This window comes from Schizosaccharomyces pombe (genome assembly GCF_000002945.2).
Source record: "Schizosaccharomyces pombe strain 972h- genome assembly, chromosome: III".
NCBI classification, from domain to species: Eukaryota; Fungi; Ascomycota; class Schizosaccharomycetes; order Schizosaccharomycetales; family Schizosaccharomycetaceae; genus Schizosaccharomyces; species Schizosaccharomyces pombe.
Genome location: NC_003421.2, coordinates 248,059 through 265,330, shown reverse-complemented (window position 1 = coordinate 265,330; position 17,272 = coordinate 248,059). Strand labels below are relative to the sequence as shown.

Sequence of the window (17,272 nt, the reverse complement as noted above, 5' to 3'; positions counted from 1 at the left end):
TTAAGGTAACTTTAAACGAGTCGCTTGTGTAAGCTTATTTTGAGTAAATGTGTCTACCGGTATCCTCTAAACACAAAAAATAGAAAAGTGATCCGTATAATTCAGTTAATTATTTAGTGCAAACTGCTATCTTAAGTGGAACACGCCACCAAAAATAACTGATCTGAAGATTAATGAGTTTACAGACATATGTAAATGATCTTGTTATTGAGAAATGACTCATGAGCCATAAATAAAGCGTTTACTGCGAAAACAACTTTCGAATATTTAAATGACTTTATCAAAGGTTATAGAACATGCCTTATATCCTTATTCCTGCTTACCTTTCCTGAAAGTTTTTCTTACCGAACATGCTCATATTCTCTAAAACTTAAACATTCCCTATATCTTTAAATCTCTTTTATGAATTAAGAAGCCAGATTTTGATGCCAATAGACATTATTAAAGATATCCATTTGCAAACGAACATTTGAACTGGTTTAAAACAAGGGATGTCGGTTATCACTTACTAAGCAACAATCTATTGAAATATATTGAATAAAACAACAATAATTTACATACCCAACAGCACTTAACGTAGCTATTATTGCGCTTCCTGCCGTCAATACTAACGATATCAACAAGATTACTTAAGTATTATTAATTCTAAACAAAAGTAATATTTAATAAACATAGGAAGGAAAATTATAAGCTTGCAAAGCAAGCAAAGTATTATAAGACAGAAACGGAACAAAGTCACTTAGTAAATAAAATCGTTTTTTCAAACAGCCAATTGTAGTAGTAAATGTATACAAGAAACAAAGAATGCTCAATCTACCTACAACGATTGATCGTAAGCTCCTGTTAAAGCTCCGAAAACATAACCTGAGTAAACACCTTTATTGACAAAATAATTGCATGATAGTATGAGCAACCCGACTTTTGCTTTATTTTAAAGCATAATCTCCAATGGATTTTCCAAGATCTTTTTTAGGGCGGTGGTAAATCGAGCAGCCATAGCACCATCAACAACACGATGATCGGAACTAAGAGTGCATTTCATTATGGGGGCAACCTTAAAGCCCTTTTCAGAGGTTGAATCAGGAACAACTGTATCAACAGTGGTTCCCACAGCAAGGATACAGGCTTGAGGAGGATTGATGATAGCAGTGAATTGATCAACAGGGAACATACCCAAATTAGAGATGGTGAATGTGCCTCCTTGATATTCCTCAGGCTTCAATTTGTTGTTACGGGCACGTTGGCCATAATCCTTAGCTAAAGTGGAAATTTCTGCAAGACCGAGTGCATGAGTATTGCGAATTACAGGAGTGATTAAACCAGAAGGTGTAGCAACAGCCATAGAAATATCGACGTTCTTATATTGACGAATAAAGTCACCCATCCAAGCCGCATTAACTTCGGGAACTTGCCTCAAAGCAGCAGTAGTAGCTTTGATAACAAGGTCGTTAACCGAAAGCTTATAGCGTCCATCAGCCATGGCGTTGAGGGCAGCACGGAGGCGAATGATTTTTTCCATGTTAACCGAGACCGTAACGTAGTAATGAGGGTTCATGTTTTTACTTTCTGCAAGACGAGAAGCAATGATCTTACGCATGTTGCTTAAAGGAAGATCTTCATAGTCACCAGGTGCTGCTGCGTCGGCAGCGGAGGCAGCAGGAGTTGTAGCTTTAGCAGCAGCCTCATTTGAAGGTTTAGGTGCGACCACAGGTTTAAAGTTTTCAATATCGACCTTAATAATACGTCCATTGGGACCTGAGCCGCGAATTTGGGATAAGTCAAGATCCTTCTCTTCGGCCAACTTGCGAGCCAGAGGTGAAGCAAAAACGCGATCACCGCGTTCTTCGCCAGAAACATTAGATGGGCTAGAGGTCTCTTTTGATTGTTTCTCGCTAGAAGGAGCCGACTTTTCTTCACCGCTCTTAGCTGAGGGTTCCTTGGCAGACGAATCCTCAATGGTGAAATCAGCCATAGCGGCAACGTCTCCTTCATTTTCGACTGTAACAGCTAAGGGCTTGCCAACAGGAACATCCTTAGTGCCAGTTTCAATCAAAATTTTTGCAAGGTAGCCCTCGTCCTGTTGTTCAAAGTCAATCTGGGCCTTATCCGTTTCAATCTCACACAAAACATCGCCAGGTTCAATTTTGTCTCCAATTTTCTTTTGGAATGCTCCAATATTGCCAGTAGTCATAGTCGGAGACAAAGCGGGCATGTTAATCACGGTATGAGCAGGATAGTCTATGGTAACTGTTAGAAAGCCATTTCTCAGCCAAAAAAGCAATCACTTACTTTTGGTAGCGTATGTGCGAGCTAGCTTAGCCATAACAGGATAAAGAGCAGACTTTTTAACCTGAACTTTTCTGCACACTGATTAGATTTTCGTTTAAAATTCATTACGATTAATCGATGAACCAGAAGCATCAATATACTGATCTATCTTACTTACCCATTCGAAACAAGCAGCATTCTAGTTACAGCAACACCATGGTGCATACGACGAAGCATATTTGCTGATAGCATGATGTCCCTTTCAATCTAGTAAAAGATTTTTTCAATAAAAACTTTTTGATGACAAAAAGGCAGTGTGGTGTTGGCAGAAGTGAGACAACGTACTATCGATACTGCCCACATACTCCCAGTCTATATGGGGGGAGTTCGGTGGCCCATAATGTCGGCATAAAAGAGAGATGTAACATAGATTAAAAAAAAACCGCACTTCATGTGATCTATGTTTTAATTATTTGATGCATTTGATAAATTATTCAAATTCAAAGAATAGTTTTAAGTTACTAGCAGGAAGCATAAAGTTTCCAATTTTCAATTTCTCTATGAACTAGATAAATGTGTGCATTTTGATTCTTATTTCGCTAAGTCATCTGATTATAAAAATATTTGTAAATTAAAATAATTTATATACAGCATGTTTTAAAACATTACGAAAATTCTCATTTATCTATGTACATGCCAACGATGTGCATGAGTCTATTAATCTATACATTCTTTGGCAAATCCAAAGTGAATTGTATCTAAGTTTTGAGTGAGGTCATTAAGCTGAAGGAAACTTTATTGTCCAAAATACTCTCAACGTTGTATTAGGGAAGAAAACAAGAAGATTAGAATGAGTTAGAATAAATTAGATAAAATAAACAGAGGAACTGTTCATTCTTTCTATTTCGCCATATGGGAAACAGCGTAATCATTGTTGGTTCGCATTTTACAAAGTTGCTTTTCAGCTGTAATTTTAAATGACCAAAAGACAAAGTTTCAAGTTTGTTGAACAGGTTAGATCAAATTCATGCTTTTCTCTATTTGTAAGCTTCACGATAAGTTTCTCGCACACACATGCATCAGCCGGGAATAAAAGGTCAGACATTCTATATTCGACATACATTACACAGTGAAAATAACTAAGATTTTTAATTTTCACTTCTCACTTTCTAGTCGAAAGTAACCATAAATTTAAAAAGACAGAAAAATTTTATAGAACCATCATATTGATCCATCATGGTCAACTTCAAAGATTCGACTCCATCACACGATATGTTTCAGTGATGGAATACATTGAAAAAGTAGATACACTGAAGTATTCGTTGGCGGTTTAAAGACCTCCAGAAGTCAACTCTCGAGTGGTTTTCCCATCACTCTCTTCCGCCTTCCTTTTTGACCTTTCGGCTTCATCTTTCTCTTCTTCTTCCAGATGTCGGTAATATTCAAGTACATTAGGCAATATCGTATCTATGTCTTCATCTTTTCCGGGATACAGCAGTTCCTGTACATAGACAGCACGCAAAGTTAATAAGATTAGGATAATCCACACGATAGTGATGGTGACACCACAAACCTGGCCGACAATACAAACAGCCTTTGAATCTATGGCTCTCCCCAATTCTTGAACATCCATAACCAGTCCCACATTGGCAAAAATCATGGCAAACCAACTGACTTTAAATTTAATTCGTTGTCGTGTACAGAATCCAGCAACAACGGACACAAATGCAAGACAGAAGTTGAAAATACCCAGTCCTATCATGAATAAAGCCATAAAAGTTGCAACAAACTCTAAGTATTCAGAAGAATTATCTCCAACAAAAATATAGGGACGTTTTGCTTTTGCACCAAAAGCGAGATCAAGCAAAGTAAGGCCAGTAAAAGAAGGAGGGCTGACGAGAATGAACATACCAGGTCGATCAGCAGCGGGCTGTAGGCCAACGGTAAAAAATCTGCACATGTTCACAGCATAAACAATGATATAAATCCAAAAACCAAGGCCTTGAAATGCAATACCTGCCACTACCATATTTTTAGCTTGTCTAGCCGGTTGCGACTCAACAATAGCACTAGCAATAACACCACAAATCATACAAGGAAAGATGGGTAAAACCAGGGCAGGTATGATAGTATTGATGCGGAAAGGGTGTGCATGAAAAAGAGAATAAAAAAGTGAAATCACAAAGATGCAAGCAACTGCAACGAATATCCAATATAAAATTCGAATTAACCATACCATCCATTCACCAGTGTAAGGAAAGGCGTATGGATATAAATTACTGATAGAGGTAGCAATTGCCAGTAAAGCAGTAGGCATGAATAATACCTCTGAAGGATTTTTCCATGTTTTACTAAGAGTACCCGGGTAGCGGATGAAACGAAACGTGATGCAGCAAATGTATAACGTTAGGATAGATAATTGGAAAATAAAAATGATTTTTCCTAAAGTATTAAGACCGTAAAACCGAAAATGGTACAGACTAGTAACCATACCTATACCGCCTGTACCCATAGCAGATGCAAACCAGGCCCAAGTGAAATGTTCAAGACGATCTGCCATCTTCATGCGGGGACCACGCACCCGCAAGTCAAAAAGTTCATGATAACGCTGCTTTACAATATCCATTATGTCAAAGCAGTCGACAAGAATGAGAAACTAACAAAAAATTTGAAAATAAATTAAAGAGTTCGAGAAAAATCAGTAGTCAAAGCAGAATTCGAAATAACGAAGAAAGTATAGTAATCTGAAAACAACTTGGAACAAAAGTAAAAAGACAAACAAGTTTTTTTAATGTAAGAAGAGAAAAGAAAAACGAAAACGACACACAACTAAACAGAAAAGTAAAATCAGTTGATAAAATTATAACAGAAAAAATAATCAACTGCAGAGTAAGTTGGAAGTTGCGATAAAAGAAAATAAAATGGATCAAGTGATAATGCGAATGTCCCCTAGTTGGCATGCAGAAGGACAAAAAAATTTCAAAGTTGAATCAACAAGTATGTATTATATACTTGGATGAGGGACCAACGTTGAAGAAATGCAACCTGCTAAATACTCTAGCAATAGCTAAACAAATTAATAAAATACGGCAATCGTTCTTGCTTAACTGAGAAACAGCAAACGATTGTCAATAATTTGAACTAAGAAATCCAACGGACAATGATATGATACCAAAGATATAGCTGCCCGATGAGTGATTTAAAATATGATTATTTAATCCTTGTTAAAGAAAACAACATCAATGAACTTGATGATTGTAATGAGGACCGTAGATGGATGTCAAGATAAATTTAAACCGAAACCAAGGGTAAAGAATAAGATAAAAAATAAAATAGGAGCGGTTTTAAATTGGGCGTAAAATATCTAAAAACAAGGCGAATGATGACGAAGGAATACATGCAATACCGAAAAGTTTTAAATAAATTAGAGGAAAAAATGATTGTCGATCGTTTCGGTAAAGGAAATTAAAACGTGTCGGAATTGCTACTTAGTGGTGCGAACGACGAGGTCTTCTATTATTCATATAATATATGAAGGAACGAAGAAGAAAGGAGATGCCCAATAATCAATAAATTAAGCAGAAACTAAAGCGACGAATGCAGCGAACACGTACTGCAGATTCTTGAATTAAAATGTTATCGTTAAATATTATATATACAGATGCATGAAGAGAATCCTTTAAAGAAACGTTAAATTAGAATCAAACTTTGCAGTTTGGCACTTCTCAAAAAAGTAGAGTTAGTATAGGGAGAAGGGCAAAAAATATAACGTTGTGAACGGAAGAATCCAGGTAGTTGAAAATAATACCGGGATAAAGGGGGGAGCCGAAGTTGACATAATTTATGGGAGAAGGAGCAAGTCGGTTAATTTATACTTGTTTAGTAGCATTAACAGAGCAAAGCAGAATAAAAAAAAAATCATTTTCCGTTATCAGGTTTTCGAGTTAAGAAACCATTTAGGGTAAGTATATTGGACTACGTCGGCACTTTGTAATTCATTTTTGTAGACAGTCTAGCTGTTAGCATACAAAACTCTTAATGAATTCTTAAATTGATATAAAAATTTTCAAAATGCAGATCATAACGGTAACGATATCTAGACACCGGAGTAATAAAGGGTAGAACCAAGAAAACCAGAATAGTATGCTCTTGTTGTTCGAGAGAAGTAATATTTAGGAAACTGGATTATTAGATATTCAAAATACGAATTATTCTTCGTCTTTCAAATGATAAATGAAGTATTTAGACAATTTACTGGAGCGTAAAGCTGCATTAAATATTTTTTTTGCATTATAAACCGATACATTGGTATATCTTTTCAAACCAAACAGTGGTATACTAATATCTTTTAAAACTTCTATAAGAATATAGTAATAAGTATCATGTTACTAGGACCGTTATTTAGAAACAAACGTATGTTATAATTAAGGATAATTATTCTATTGTCTGGAATACTAAATCCATTCTTTCGTGCGAAAGCTGGGGTTAATGGCATCTCGGAAATGACGGTATTATTCAAAACAATCCTACTTGAATGGGTTAACCAGAATATTTGTATTCTTCGTATGAAATGGTTTGAAGTGGCACAGTAAAGACGGCCGAAAAGCCGGGTGTCAAGAGATAAAAAGTATATCAAAAGACGTTAGGCTAAGTGAGCTCTCAAAAGAAAGGCAAAAAAGATGCAGAATTAATTTTTATGAACAGTTTGATTCGTTTAATTAACCATAGATTGCTAGTAGTAGAGCTCTAAACTGCAAATATCCAAAGTATTTGCAGCCAAAGTTGGTAGGTTGCATGCATTGAATTTTGTCATTGTAGATAGCATTGATGTCTGTGCTGATGCTAAACTGAATATTCATGCGTTTTATCCGCAGGTTAAGTAAACATGAATGGGTCAATTGGATAAAAAGGTTAGCTAGAAATCTTCTTTACAGTGATGTCTCTTAACAAACTTTTGTATGGTATAACATCCTTAGCATATTTCCTTTTACCTTAAATTTCAAGCCTCATTTTTAGACCGATTATTACCGCATATAAGTGGCAACAAATCATGCCGCCTATGTACAATAAAGCTCTGTTCTCGTTAAAACAACTGCTGTTGGATCACGCGAGTGGTGAAACAATAACTTTTACTACCCGGAAATGGTGCCGAGGAAAATAGCTTTAAAAAATTAACTACGACCGCGGTACGTAAAATGGTTGGAAGATTAGTAAGTTTTTGGAAAGATGAATTTGATTATAAGATGAGTGAGAAAAGACAGAAACGAATGTCTTTAGCTCTTATCATGCTTTCAACGACACCCTTGACTTTTGTATATGCTGTATTTCATTCTCATGTTGATATATAAATTACAATCTCAAGTCTACATTATCAAGATCAATATAGTGATTTTGTCTCATTTTTCCTTCAAGGGTTCCGTTTCACTATTTTTTTTGTAGGTTTGATATAACTCGATATCCTTTAGAATTTATTGTCTTATGTTTTTATATAATATCGATATTATAAGGAATAAACGATAATTCGTTTTATTTGTCAGCAATACTACACTACGCTATGATATACTACGTTGCGTATCACTATATGTCACATGTTCTAATTATATATCGTACCATGTATGATACGATATGGAGATTAATCTTAATGATAATCTATTAAGATCAATATTATCTGAATACTATAAATAGAGCTACTGCTGAATCTCGTTCCTCAGTTCAGTTATGAGCTATATTAGTGATAGGTAACATTATAACCCAGTTAATACAATACCTATACTCAGTTGCTACTTATACAACCTGTGTATTGTAATATAATAGATCACAAGGAAAACTCACCGTGGTTCTATGTATCGTCAAAATAGATACCAAACGGCGTAGCTGACAATTTCGAGAATAAAGGAAATACAAGATTTGATTTTAACTGTCAGCGATACTACATTACGCTAACTAAAATTAATTCTTTTCAAGAAAAAGGAATTATTGATTATAAATATATATATTTCTCTTCTTCTGGGTTCTAAGGGAAAAAACTATTTTAACTATTAACAGCATTATAAGTTTAGTTTTCGTACTTGATGAAGACGATTATCTATATATTACAACTGTTGGAGGTCTTATGTTGTCTCTGGCATATCACACTTTAGAACAAGTTAGCGATAAAGTACTACTAAGAAAGAGTAGTTATAATCTTACAGATGATGATCTTCAAGCAGTCGTTAATTGTACTACGACGATTCTTGAGCAGAGGGCAGTGATAGATCAAATTGCCTATCTGGGGCAAAAATATTACTGGGTGTCCGTTGATGGCTATAATAATAATAACTATACAATTAGTGATGAAATGGAAAATTTATTAAGGCAGTGTATCAATAACTATGATGACAGAGCTAATGTTGCATTAGTAACACATAATGTCTATGCAGTCAGTGGATCGCACTCAGAATTACAGTTACAGGAACATTATGACTATTTCGGTTATGGTCTCCCAGAAGATTATGATGGTCAGAGTTCAGAGTACTATGATACTGATCTTGACGTTGTCACTGACTCTAGCATACAATTGAGCAGACGTTCAGGCAACAAGCCAGATACTATTAATGATAACAGCTGGTCAAGGTATGGTGTAGCCTTAGCTTTCTACCTTTTCACAAATGGTGTGCAATATGTCGCTACTAAACACACACCATGGTGTGGAAAGTGTTAAAGTATAAAGGGCAAGGTATTATCCTCAGTTGAGATTAAGAATACACTTAATTATCTGATAAGTACAGTCCTGTTGGATGCTATTTAGCAAAGATGTCTAAGCACAATGGAATTACAGCGTATCGGACAAATAAATGTTTGCAATCATTAAGTCTCTCAAACACTGTAGACACTATTTGGGATCCACTATCGAACCTTTCAACATTTTAACAGACCACCGCAACTTAATTGGTTACATTACTAACGAATCTGAGCCTGAAAACAAACGTTTAGCTCGTTGGCAACTATTTTTACAAGACTTTAGCTTTAAGATTAACTACAGACCTGGATCGGCAAACCTCATAGCTGATGCCTTATCCAGAATTATTGATGAAACAGAACCAATCCCAGAAGATTCAGAAGACAATAATATAAACTCTGTGAACCAAATCTCAATAACAGATGACTTTAAAAATCAAGTGGTTACAGAATATACAAATGATACAAAATTGCTAAATTTACTAAACAATGAAGACAAGCGAGTGGAAGAGAATATGCAACTTAAGGATGGCTTACTATTTAACAGTAAAGGCCAAATCTTATTACCTAATGATACTCAGCTGACTAGGACAATTATTAAAAAGTATCATGAAGAAGGGAAATTGATTCATCCAAGCATTGAACTTGTTACAAGCACTATATTACGTAGATTTACGTGGAAAGGTCTAAGAAAACAAGTACAAGAATTGTACAGAATTGCCATACATGTCAAATAAACAAATCTAGAAATCATAAACCTTATGGACCCTTACACCCAATTTCCCCATCAGAAAGACCTTGGGAATCTTTATCAATGGATTTTATTACAGCCTTACCAGAATCATCCGGTTATAATGCACTTTTTATGGTAGTTAACCGTTTTTTCAAAAATGGCAATCTTATTACCTTGTACGAAATCCATTACAGCAGAACAAACAGCTTGAATGTTTGATCAACGAGTTATTGCTTATTTCAACAATCCAAAAGAAATCATCGCAGATAATGATCATATTTTTACTTCCCAATCGTGGAAAGACTTCGCACATAAATATAATTTCGTCATGAAATTTGCGTTACCATACAGAACACAAACTGATGGACGAACTGAACGTACAAACCAAACTGTGGAGCAATTACTAAGATGTGTATGTAGCAGACATCCAAATACATGGGTAGATCATATATCTCTAGTGCAACAATCTTACAATAATGCGATACATTCAGCTACTCAAATGACACCTTTTGAGATAGCACATCGCTATTCACCAGCTTTATCACCCTTAGAATTACCTAGCTTTAGTGACAAAACTGATGAAACCTCTCAGGAAACGATCCGAGTATTTCAAACAGTTAAAGAACACTTGAATACAAACAACATAAAGGTGAAAAAGTATTTCAATATGAAAATACAAGAAATCGAAGAATTTCAACCTAGAGACCTAGTTATGGTTAAAAGAACGAACACAGGTTTTCTTCACAAATCCAATAAATTAGCACCTAGTTTTGCAGGACCGTTCTCTGTGTTACAGAATTCGGGCCCAAATAACTATGAATTGGATCTTCCAGAATCAATCAAACACATGTTTCCATCTACTTTTCATGCTTCTCACCTAGAAAAGTATTGACATGATTCAGAACTCAACTACGCTACCATTGATGAGTCTGATATTGGAACAATTCTTCATATCCTAGACCATAAAAATAGAGAACAGGTACTCTATCTAAATGTTAAGTACATTTCGAATCTCAATCCAAGTACTATTATAGCAGGATGGACTATATTAGCTACATCGTTACAAGCGGACAAAGCAATTGTTAACGATTATATTAAAACCAATAATCTAAATATCTGAGAACATATGACTTATCCTCAGATTTACATAGAAAATTTTGGGGAGGGCAATGTCAGCTATACTACACTAATATATTAAATCACAAGGAAAACTCACCGCAGTCCTACGTATCGTTTAATCAAATACGAAACTGCGTAGCTAACGTCAAAAGATTACGTTACTATTCTTTTAACTTAAAATAACAACTTTTAACTAAAGTAGAATCATATACACTATTTGGCTTTTTAATATAATTAGCTACATACTTGTAGTGTGGATGATAGGAATGGGTTTGCCTAACAATGAGCAAAACCAGTTTAAATTTAGAAGGTAAGAAAGAAAGGCAAAGGACAAAAAAGGGGATCATTTATTGATTCGAATTCAATTACGAATAATACAAATACGATGCACAACTGATCATCAACATGTCAATCTACCCAATGTACAACTAAAAGGAACAAAACCTTGGAAATAAAAAAAACAAAAATAAAAGATAAATTTTTTCAATTTTTTTTTTAAAAAAAAAGAAAGACGATAAGCAAAAGCGTATAACGTAATGACTGGCTATAAGTTATGGTGGTGAAAAAAAAAAAAAAAAAAAAAAAATTTTTTTTCGTTAACAACGTCAATCCATTCAATTTATCTAATCTTATGGGAATTTTTTTATTAAGATGATTTGATGCAACAAAATTAGTGAATGAAATAGTTTTGGAGAGAAAAAAAAAATTTTTTTTATCATTGCAATTTTCAGCGTTTAGATATGAATGAATATTTTTTAGATTTATTCTTTTCGTCCTTACTGATGTTTTCAATGAATGGAGATAAAACACTTTACTGTATGGCACGTTTCGCCTAGCTAAGTTTTTATTGCTACGGTTCAGCTGCATGTCTAAATGTTAAATTTGGGGGCATTTTGTGTTTTCTCAACGCTTTCTGCTTGCATATGGTAAACGCACAACGGAGCGGAACGCAGTGGATAGAGAGTGTATGAGAGAGAGAAAGAGTATGTGTGATTGAAAAAAAAAGAAAAGACGGATTGTATTCATAAACATGGGGAATTCTTCATTGTATTTCAGTGTTTGTCATATATCCAACCGATATTTCATTTTTGCAGTGAAGTGTTTATCCATCGATTTGATGCATGAGAAAGCGATTTATTTTTTTACAAAGCTCATCCTTGACAAACTCTTTTGTTTTTTTATCCTAGAATAAATATTTCAACAATAAACAATTCGTCTTTATTGTCCAATAACCCAAATGACAGAGATGCGCTTTTTGTTTACATTTGGTTAAGCGCCGGTTTTTTGGGTATGGGCAGCAACACAAGCAACATAAGCAGCAGTCAAACGAAGCATCAAACAAACGATCAATCAAAATACTAGAGCCGGAAAAGCAACGGATTGTAAAACCATCTTGATGGCAAAAACTTGCAATTCAAGTAATCAGATATACTGGGTGATCCATCCATACCTATACAAACAATTCCACATTCCAGTGGCGGCCCAAAAAATAAACGTGCCATCTTATTACTTCTCCTCCTTTAGCATTATAAAGGTGGAGTAGTAAAAGGCACAGGCGCATTTTGTTGGGATCAATCAAACAATTGTTTATACCCCAACCCATCCATTAATCTCATCGCTTGATTCATCAAATCGGCATCTTGTCGACGTCTTACTTTATTCCTTTCTCCGCTATCTCCTCAGCTATAACCAACGACACTGCATTGCCTACGCTACACTTCCCCCCTTATGCATCTTTCTTCCACTCTACTTTGGCCTCTTACTCTCCATTCCCCTTCTCTCTGTTGGCCTCCCCCCTTCACACTATTCCGCTTTAGGTGATTGCCACCCACGTCTTTATTTTTGAGTAACACATCGCATCGCACTCATCTCCTCCATCGCGCAAAGCACTGGGTATGGAGGGGTCTCGACCCTTGGGTCCTTTTACCCCACAAATCGATTACTGTGACCAGCCATTCATCACTCGAGACTGGCTCTCCTACCCAATCACCGTTGAGAAACGAGGATCACGGTACTTGTAGCATCTTCTCGTTGCCCTGGCAGGCTATCAAGAGATTAACCAATCACATGCACTCTCTCCTTCCAACACACCAGTCTTCCTTACTAGGATTTCGTCATGACCTCGGCATTTATGCTTCTTTTTCTATGATCACATCGACTGGTCCCCCCGCGTTTAGACTGGATTGCCGGTTCTAGACCGATTCTCCATTGGTGGATTTTTTTCCTTCTAGCCAATCATTCATTGTGTTGCTTCTCTGAGAAACCCAATTCAACTAAACTCTCTCCTCCCGACGTACATTGTTACTTGCCATGAGATCACGGTTGACCTTCGGTGATCATGTAACCGAACTTTGTTTCATCTACTATCTTTCTCATTAGCAGGGGGTTGACGTAAACATTAAATGTTTGACTAGTTTGTTTCTAACAGGTCAAGCAATATTTGGCCTGCATTCTCCTGGTCAATTCCTTTATATGTGCTGCCATCCCTCCTCTAACTCAAAGGTAAATCAGGTTTGGTAGTAGCTAAGTTGTCGTCTACCTGTTTGCTCCCATCTGCCATCAACTTCCATCGTTTCTTCAAGTAAAGGTGGTTTTGCTCAAGTTTACTTACACCTGTTTTACAAAACTCTTGACTTTTCTCTCTCTCTCTTTTTTTTTTAGTTGTTACTAATCTTTTTCACTCTTTTTCTCCTTACTACGTTGGATCTTAGTTACTGTGTACCTCCCTTTTGGTCCTTGTTTTTCTTAGTTATCTAAAATCTTCTGCATCGCTTGGTTGTTTTAATCACCATTGTACTTTTTTTTTCTCCTCTGTCTTGAAAACCCCTTTATCTCTTTTCAAGACTTTTTTTTATTATTCTTTTAATCCCTTTCCCTAACTCAGTTTTCTTTTTGTTGGGTTCTTTTATTTTTTATTTCGAGAGCAACTTTTTTCTCTTTTCGTTCATTCTACTTGGTCATTTCAGCTTTGTAGATTGTGTAAAACAGACGACAACGCTACAAGTTGGTTTTCTGTTTAAAGGATTTGGAAAAAAGAAAATCGTCATCAACGTTTTTCCTAAGATCGTTGCTTCTACAAAAAAGTTGCCCGGTTTGGTAAACATTGACTTTCAATTCACCATTGCTGAATGCATCGCTCGCAATTAGTGTTATAAATATATTACTTTCTTTATTTTCTTCTTCTCTTATCTTTCTTCCCCCCTTTTTCCTTTCTTTCTTAAAGTACGCTCTCCAACCGTTACTTTTTTTTAGTTTTTAAAGTTTGGTCAACCAAGTGAAACATTCGTGTGTTTACACTATTTATCTACAAACTTTCACTTTTATTTGGTGTTAAGTACTTCCTTGGTCTCCCTCGATAACTTTACCATTTCCCTTTCTTTATATCGCTTAGTTCGCTTTCCATTGCAACGTTTTTATAATTTAGTTGCTATCATTCTATTTTCCTTGTTTGTATATTCATACATGGTATATATACATATCTTTATATTTTAAATTATTACGTACCTTTTAGCAGTGACAAAGAAATCGATTATATTATTTACTTTCTTTTTTGCTCAGAAGGTTTACCTCGCATTATATTTCACCCCATTCATCAAAGGCAACATAGTATCCCGTCTGTTATCTGCTTTGTTCCTTCCTTGGCTTCGTTTAGTTTGCTTGTTCGTTTTGTTTTCTGATTCCTATACTCTATTGACTGGAGAGTGTAACTTTGGTTGTCATAATCTTTTTTCAAAAACGTTAAATATTTTAAAATTATTTTTGAAACTTTGTTTTTGAAAATCCACTAGTCGTTGAAGGATTTTCTCGAAAAGATATTTGTGCTTATTTGGATTATAATCTTATCCAATTTTTTTCACTTTTAGCACATCTCGCTTTACCTCAACTTTATTTGTTTTTATTCACGCATTGCTTAGTGTTTGTTGTTTATATATTACTGACAACGGCTTAAACTCTCTTCTTACGTTTCTTTGAGAAGTTTACTTGCATCTGGCATTAACCTATTCCCAAGTAACTAAACTTGTTTTTTTTTATCAATCCCACGTCGGCGATCGTACTTTTTGCTCACTGCGCCGGATTTTTTTAACGACTGGATTTTATCATTTTGTTTCACCCTCAATTGGTTTCTGCATTCTTACTTTGTTCATCATCAACAATCGTTTGTAAATTTTCACTGTTAGTGGGTACATACTGTAAACTCGCTAAGCATACCTTTCAAGTTGAAGTCTCTTTATAGTTATTGATTTTATTATTTTTGTTATTCCATACAGCTTATCTAATCCTCTTGAGTTTTTGACGAACATGGATTACATTTTCTTAATAACTGGGTATAAGTACCGACATTTAAATCTCGAGGCATACAATGCAAAATCTCGTGCAATTGAAAATGAGAAGAGGTATCTTGGTAATGATCGAAACTTGCCATTTCACAGAGAACGTGAGAAGGTTGAATCCAATCCGAATTCTAGTGACGAGGAAGATTTAACTTCTACTAACAATACTCGATCTTCAGATAATACTACCTCGGATACTGAAGATGATAGTGGAGAGGATAGTTATCAGGTCGAATGGGAATCTGGTAAGGATCCTTTAGCCCCTAAGAATTGGCCAATGTGGAAAAAAATCTATACACTTTTGGTTGCATCCTTTATCGCTATTGTCATTACAGCCAACTCTAGTATCTTTTCTGACGGTGGTGGCATTGCTGCACAACAATATCATGTTGGTGCTACTGTGGGAGATCTCTGCTCGGCTACCTTTTTGCTTGGTTTTGCAGCTGGTTCTGTTTTATTTGCACCTTTAAGTGAAGTGTATGGTAGACTTCCTCTTTACTCAGTTACGTTAGTTATTTTTGTTGTTTTCCAAATTGGTGGTGGATGTTCCAAAAATATTTGGAGTCTTGTTATTTTCCGCTTTTTTCACGGATTTTTCGGTTGTACACCTATGTCAGCCTGTGGTGGTACTATTAGCGATCTCTTCAACCCAATTCAGCGAACTGGTGCCCTTTTAGTGTTCTGTGCTGCCGCATTTGTTGGTCCTTTAGTTGGTCCCGTAATGGGTGGATATATTACAGAAAGCAAGCTTGGTTGGCGCTGGGATTTTTGGATCAACATGATTTGGGCTGGTTTGACATGGGTAATCGTTTGTTTCACGATGCCAGAAACCCATAGTGAAACGTTGTTGGATTTCAAGGCTCGTTACTTGCGTAAAAAAACAAATTGTGACAAATGGTACAACGAGCATGAGCATCAAAGGGATCCTGCCTATGCAATTAGGACGGCTTTGACGAGAGGTGTGCGATTGTTGTGTACTGAACCCATTGTCCAAGCATTTTGCATGTACTTGGTATTCATCAATATTCTTTTGTATATTTGCATGGTTGGTTACCCCCTTATTTTTTACCAATACGGTTTTAACGCCGGTGAAGTTGGTTTGGCTATTCTTGGAATTCTGGTCGGCATTTTACTTGGTCTTGCTTTAACTCCTATTATTTATGTTCATTACAGACGTCGTTATGAAATGAGAGATGGAAATATTTGTCCGGAAGATAGACTGTTTCCTCTATTCTTCGGTTCATTCTTTATTCCCATTGCGTTGTTTTGGTTAGGCTGGACGTGCTACCCTTCGGTTCATTGGGCTGCACCCATGGTTAGTGGTATTTTTCTGGGATGGGGCTTTTTGTATGTTCTTGCTGTATGCTATAGTTATTTGGTGGATTGCTACCATGAGATGGCGGCTAGTGCATTATCCGTAGCTACATTTACTCGTTATGCCGCTGGCGGTGGAATGACGATTGTTGCTCGACCAATGTATAATAATTTGAATTACCATTGGGCTACTTCTCTTCTGGCATTTGTTGGTTGTGGCTTAGTTCCTATTCCTTTCATATTTTTCTTTTGGGGAAGGAGGATTCGTCAGCGTAGTCCTCATGCTTATAAAGGATAAATCTATAAAATTGCACGTTGGTTGTATATATTTGCACTCTTTTTACATTGCTAGTTTGGTTTCATCTTAAACGGCAGTCATGTTGAAATCACTCAATATTTGTCTTTTTCTATCTGATTAAACCTAAATCAATAGGTATTGTATAGTTATTCACGTTTTCTAAAAATATTGTCGCTTCTTTTCAAGCTGCTAATGGAAGGCAAAATGCATCAAATTAGATAAGTTCTGATTAAACGATGTGTTCTACCAATAGTTCAGAAGGCTTGTTATCATTTTCGTTTTGTCGTTGACGAGTTTATGAGTTTTAATTTTCTTTTTATGTTTCATTAATATTTTATACATAGTAAATATATTTCGCATTTGGAAATTTATTAACTTTTTCTTATTATGATGATTAATAGTTCGCACTGTAATATGTAGGATAATAGAAAACACTAATCTTTATCTTTTGCAACGAAAATATCGTATTTTTCTATGTAAGTATTATTATAT

General features: G+C 35.6%; 4 protein-coding genes and 9 long non-coding RNA genes across 13 annotated transcripts, besides 2 other annotated features; 7 read left to right on the top strand and 6 right to left on the bottom strand.

Annotated features, from left to right (window-relative positions):
• The first annotated feature begins 55 nt into the window (after window positions 1-55).
• On the top strand, window positions 56-565 carry SPOM_SPNCRNA.1123. The gene has a single exon (NR_149974.1). It is a non-coding gene; the product is annotated as a non-coding RNA (long non-coding RNA).
• On the bottom strand, window positions 561-2,614 carry lat1 (dihydrolipoamide S-acetyltransferase E2 Lat1). The gene is made up of 3 exons (NM_001022748.3): window positions 2,447-2,614; window positions 2,290-2,360; window positions 561-2,238 (listed from the first exon to the last, which is right to left on the bottom strand). Exons 1-3 carry the CDS (start codon window positions 2,518-2,520, stop codon window positions 932-934), a joined length of 1,452 nt encoding a protein of 483 aa, NP_587755.1. The 5' UTR covers window positions 2,521-2,614; the 3' UTR covers window positions 561-931.
• Window positions 2,615-2,629: 15 nt separating this feature from the next.
• SPOM_SPNCRNA.6767 lies at window positions 2,630-4,770 on the top strand. The gene has a single exon (NR_196109.1). It is a non-coding gene; the product is annotated as a non-coding RNA (long non-coding RNA).
• SPOM_SPCC794.06 (TDT malic acid transporter) lies at window positions 2,846-6,014 on the bottom strand. The gene has a single exon (NM_001022747.3). It carries the CDS (start codon window positions 4,892-4,894, stop codon window positions 3,599-3,601), a length of 1,296 nt encoding a protein of 431 aa, NP_587754.1. The 5' UTR covers window positions 4,895-6,014; the 3' UTR covers window positions 2,846-3,598.
• On the top strand, window positions 5,161-5,677 carry SPOM_SPNCRNA.6766. The gene has a single exon (NR_196108.1). It is a non-coding gene; the product is annotated as a non-coding RNA (long non-coding RNA).
• A 519-nt stretch (window positions 6,015-6,533) lies between the features above and the next one.
• On the bottom strand, window positions 6,534-7,215 carry SPOM_SPNCRNA.1122. The gene has a single exon (NR_149973.1). It is a non-coding gene; the product is annotated as a non-coding RNA (long non-coding RNA).
• On the top strand, window positions 6,748-7,599 carry SPOM_SPNCRNA.6765. Its single transcript, NR_196107.1, has one exon. It is a non-coding gene; the product is annotated as a non-coding RNA (long non-coding RNA).
• A 200-nt stretch (window positions 7,600-7,799) lies between these two features.
• Window positions 7,800-8,148: an LONG TERMINAL REPEAT.
• A 232-nt stretch (window positions 8,149-8,380) lies between these two features.
• On the top strand, window positions 8,381-8,968 carry SPOM_SPCC794.16 (uncharacterized protein; the record flags this gene model as incomplete). The annotated part of the gene is made up of 1 exon (NM_001431035.1): window positions 8,381-8,968. One exon carries the CDS (start codon window positions 8,381-8,383, stop codon window positions 8,966-8,968), a length of 588 nt encoding a protein of 195 aa, NP_001417973.1.
• SPOM_SPNCRNA.6764 lies at window positions 8,508-8,855 on the bottom strand. The gene has a single exon (NR_196106.1). It is a non-coding gene; the product is annotated as a non-coding RNA (long non-coding RNA).
• An 800-nt stretch (window positions 8,969-9,768) lies between the features above and the next one.
• Window positions 9,769-10,891, bottom strand: SPOM_SPNCRNA.6763. Its single transcript, NR_196105.1, has one exon. It is a non-coding gene; the product is annotated as a non-coding RNA (long non-coding RNA).
• Window positions 10,702-10,981: an LONG TERMINAL REPEAT.
• Window positions 10,982-11,331: 350 nt separating this feature from the next.
• Window positions 11,332-12,252, top strand: SPOM_SPNCRNA.6762. The gene has a single exon (NR_196104.1). It is a non-coding gene; the product is annotated as a non-coding RNA (long non-coding RNA).
• Window positions 12,253-14,932: 2,680 nt separating this feature from the next.
• Window positions 14,933-17,120, bottom strand: SPOM_SPNCRNA.6761. The gene has a single exon (NR_196103.1). It is a non-coding gene; the product is annotated as a non-coding RNA (long non-coding RNA).
• SPOM_SPCC794.04C (transporter) lies at window positions 15,137-17,120 on the top strand (the record flags this gene model as incomplete). The annotated part of the gene is made up of 1 exon (NM_001022746.3): window positions 15,137-17,120. The coding sequence occupies one exon, from the start codon at window positions 15,137-15,139 to the stop codon at window positions 16,778-16,780; it is 1,644 nt and encodes a 547-aa protein (NP_587752.1). The 3' UTR covers window positions 16,781-17,120.
• Window positions 17,121-17,272: the final 152 nt, after the last annotated feature.

Bases quoted from the DNA above. Each gene is read 5' to 3' on its own strand.
- SPOM_SPCC794.06 (NM_001022747.3), bottom strand. From the start codon at position 4,894: ATGGATATTGTAAAGCAGCGTTATCATGAACTTTTTGACTTGCGGGTG.
- lat1 (NM_001022748.3), bottom strand. From the start codon at position 2,520: ATGCTATCAGCAAATATGCTTCGTCGTATGCACCATGGTGTTGCTGTA. The intron at 2,361-2,446 runs GTAAGTAAGATA...ATCAGTGTGCAG, and splicing joins ATGCTGCTTGTTTCGAATGG to AAAAGTTCAGGTTAAAAAGT. The intron at 2,239-2,289 runs GTAAGTGATTGC...CAGTTACCATAG, and splicing joins TCGCACATACGCTACCAAAA to ACTATCCTGCTCATACCGTG.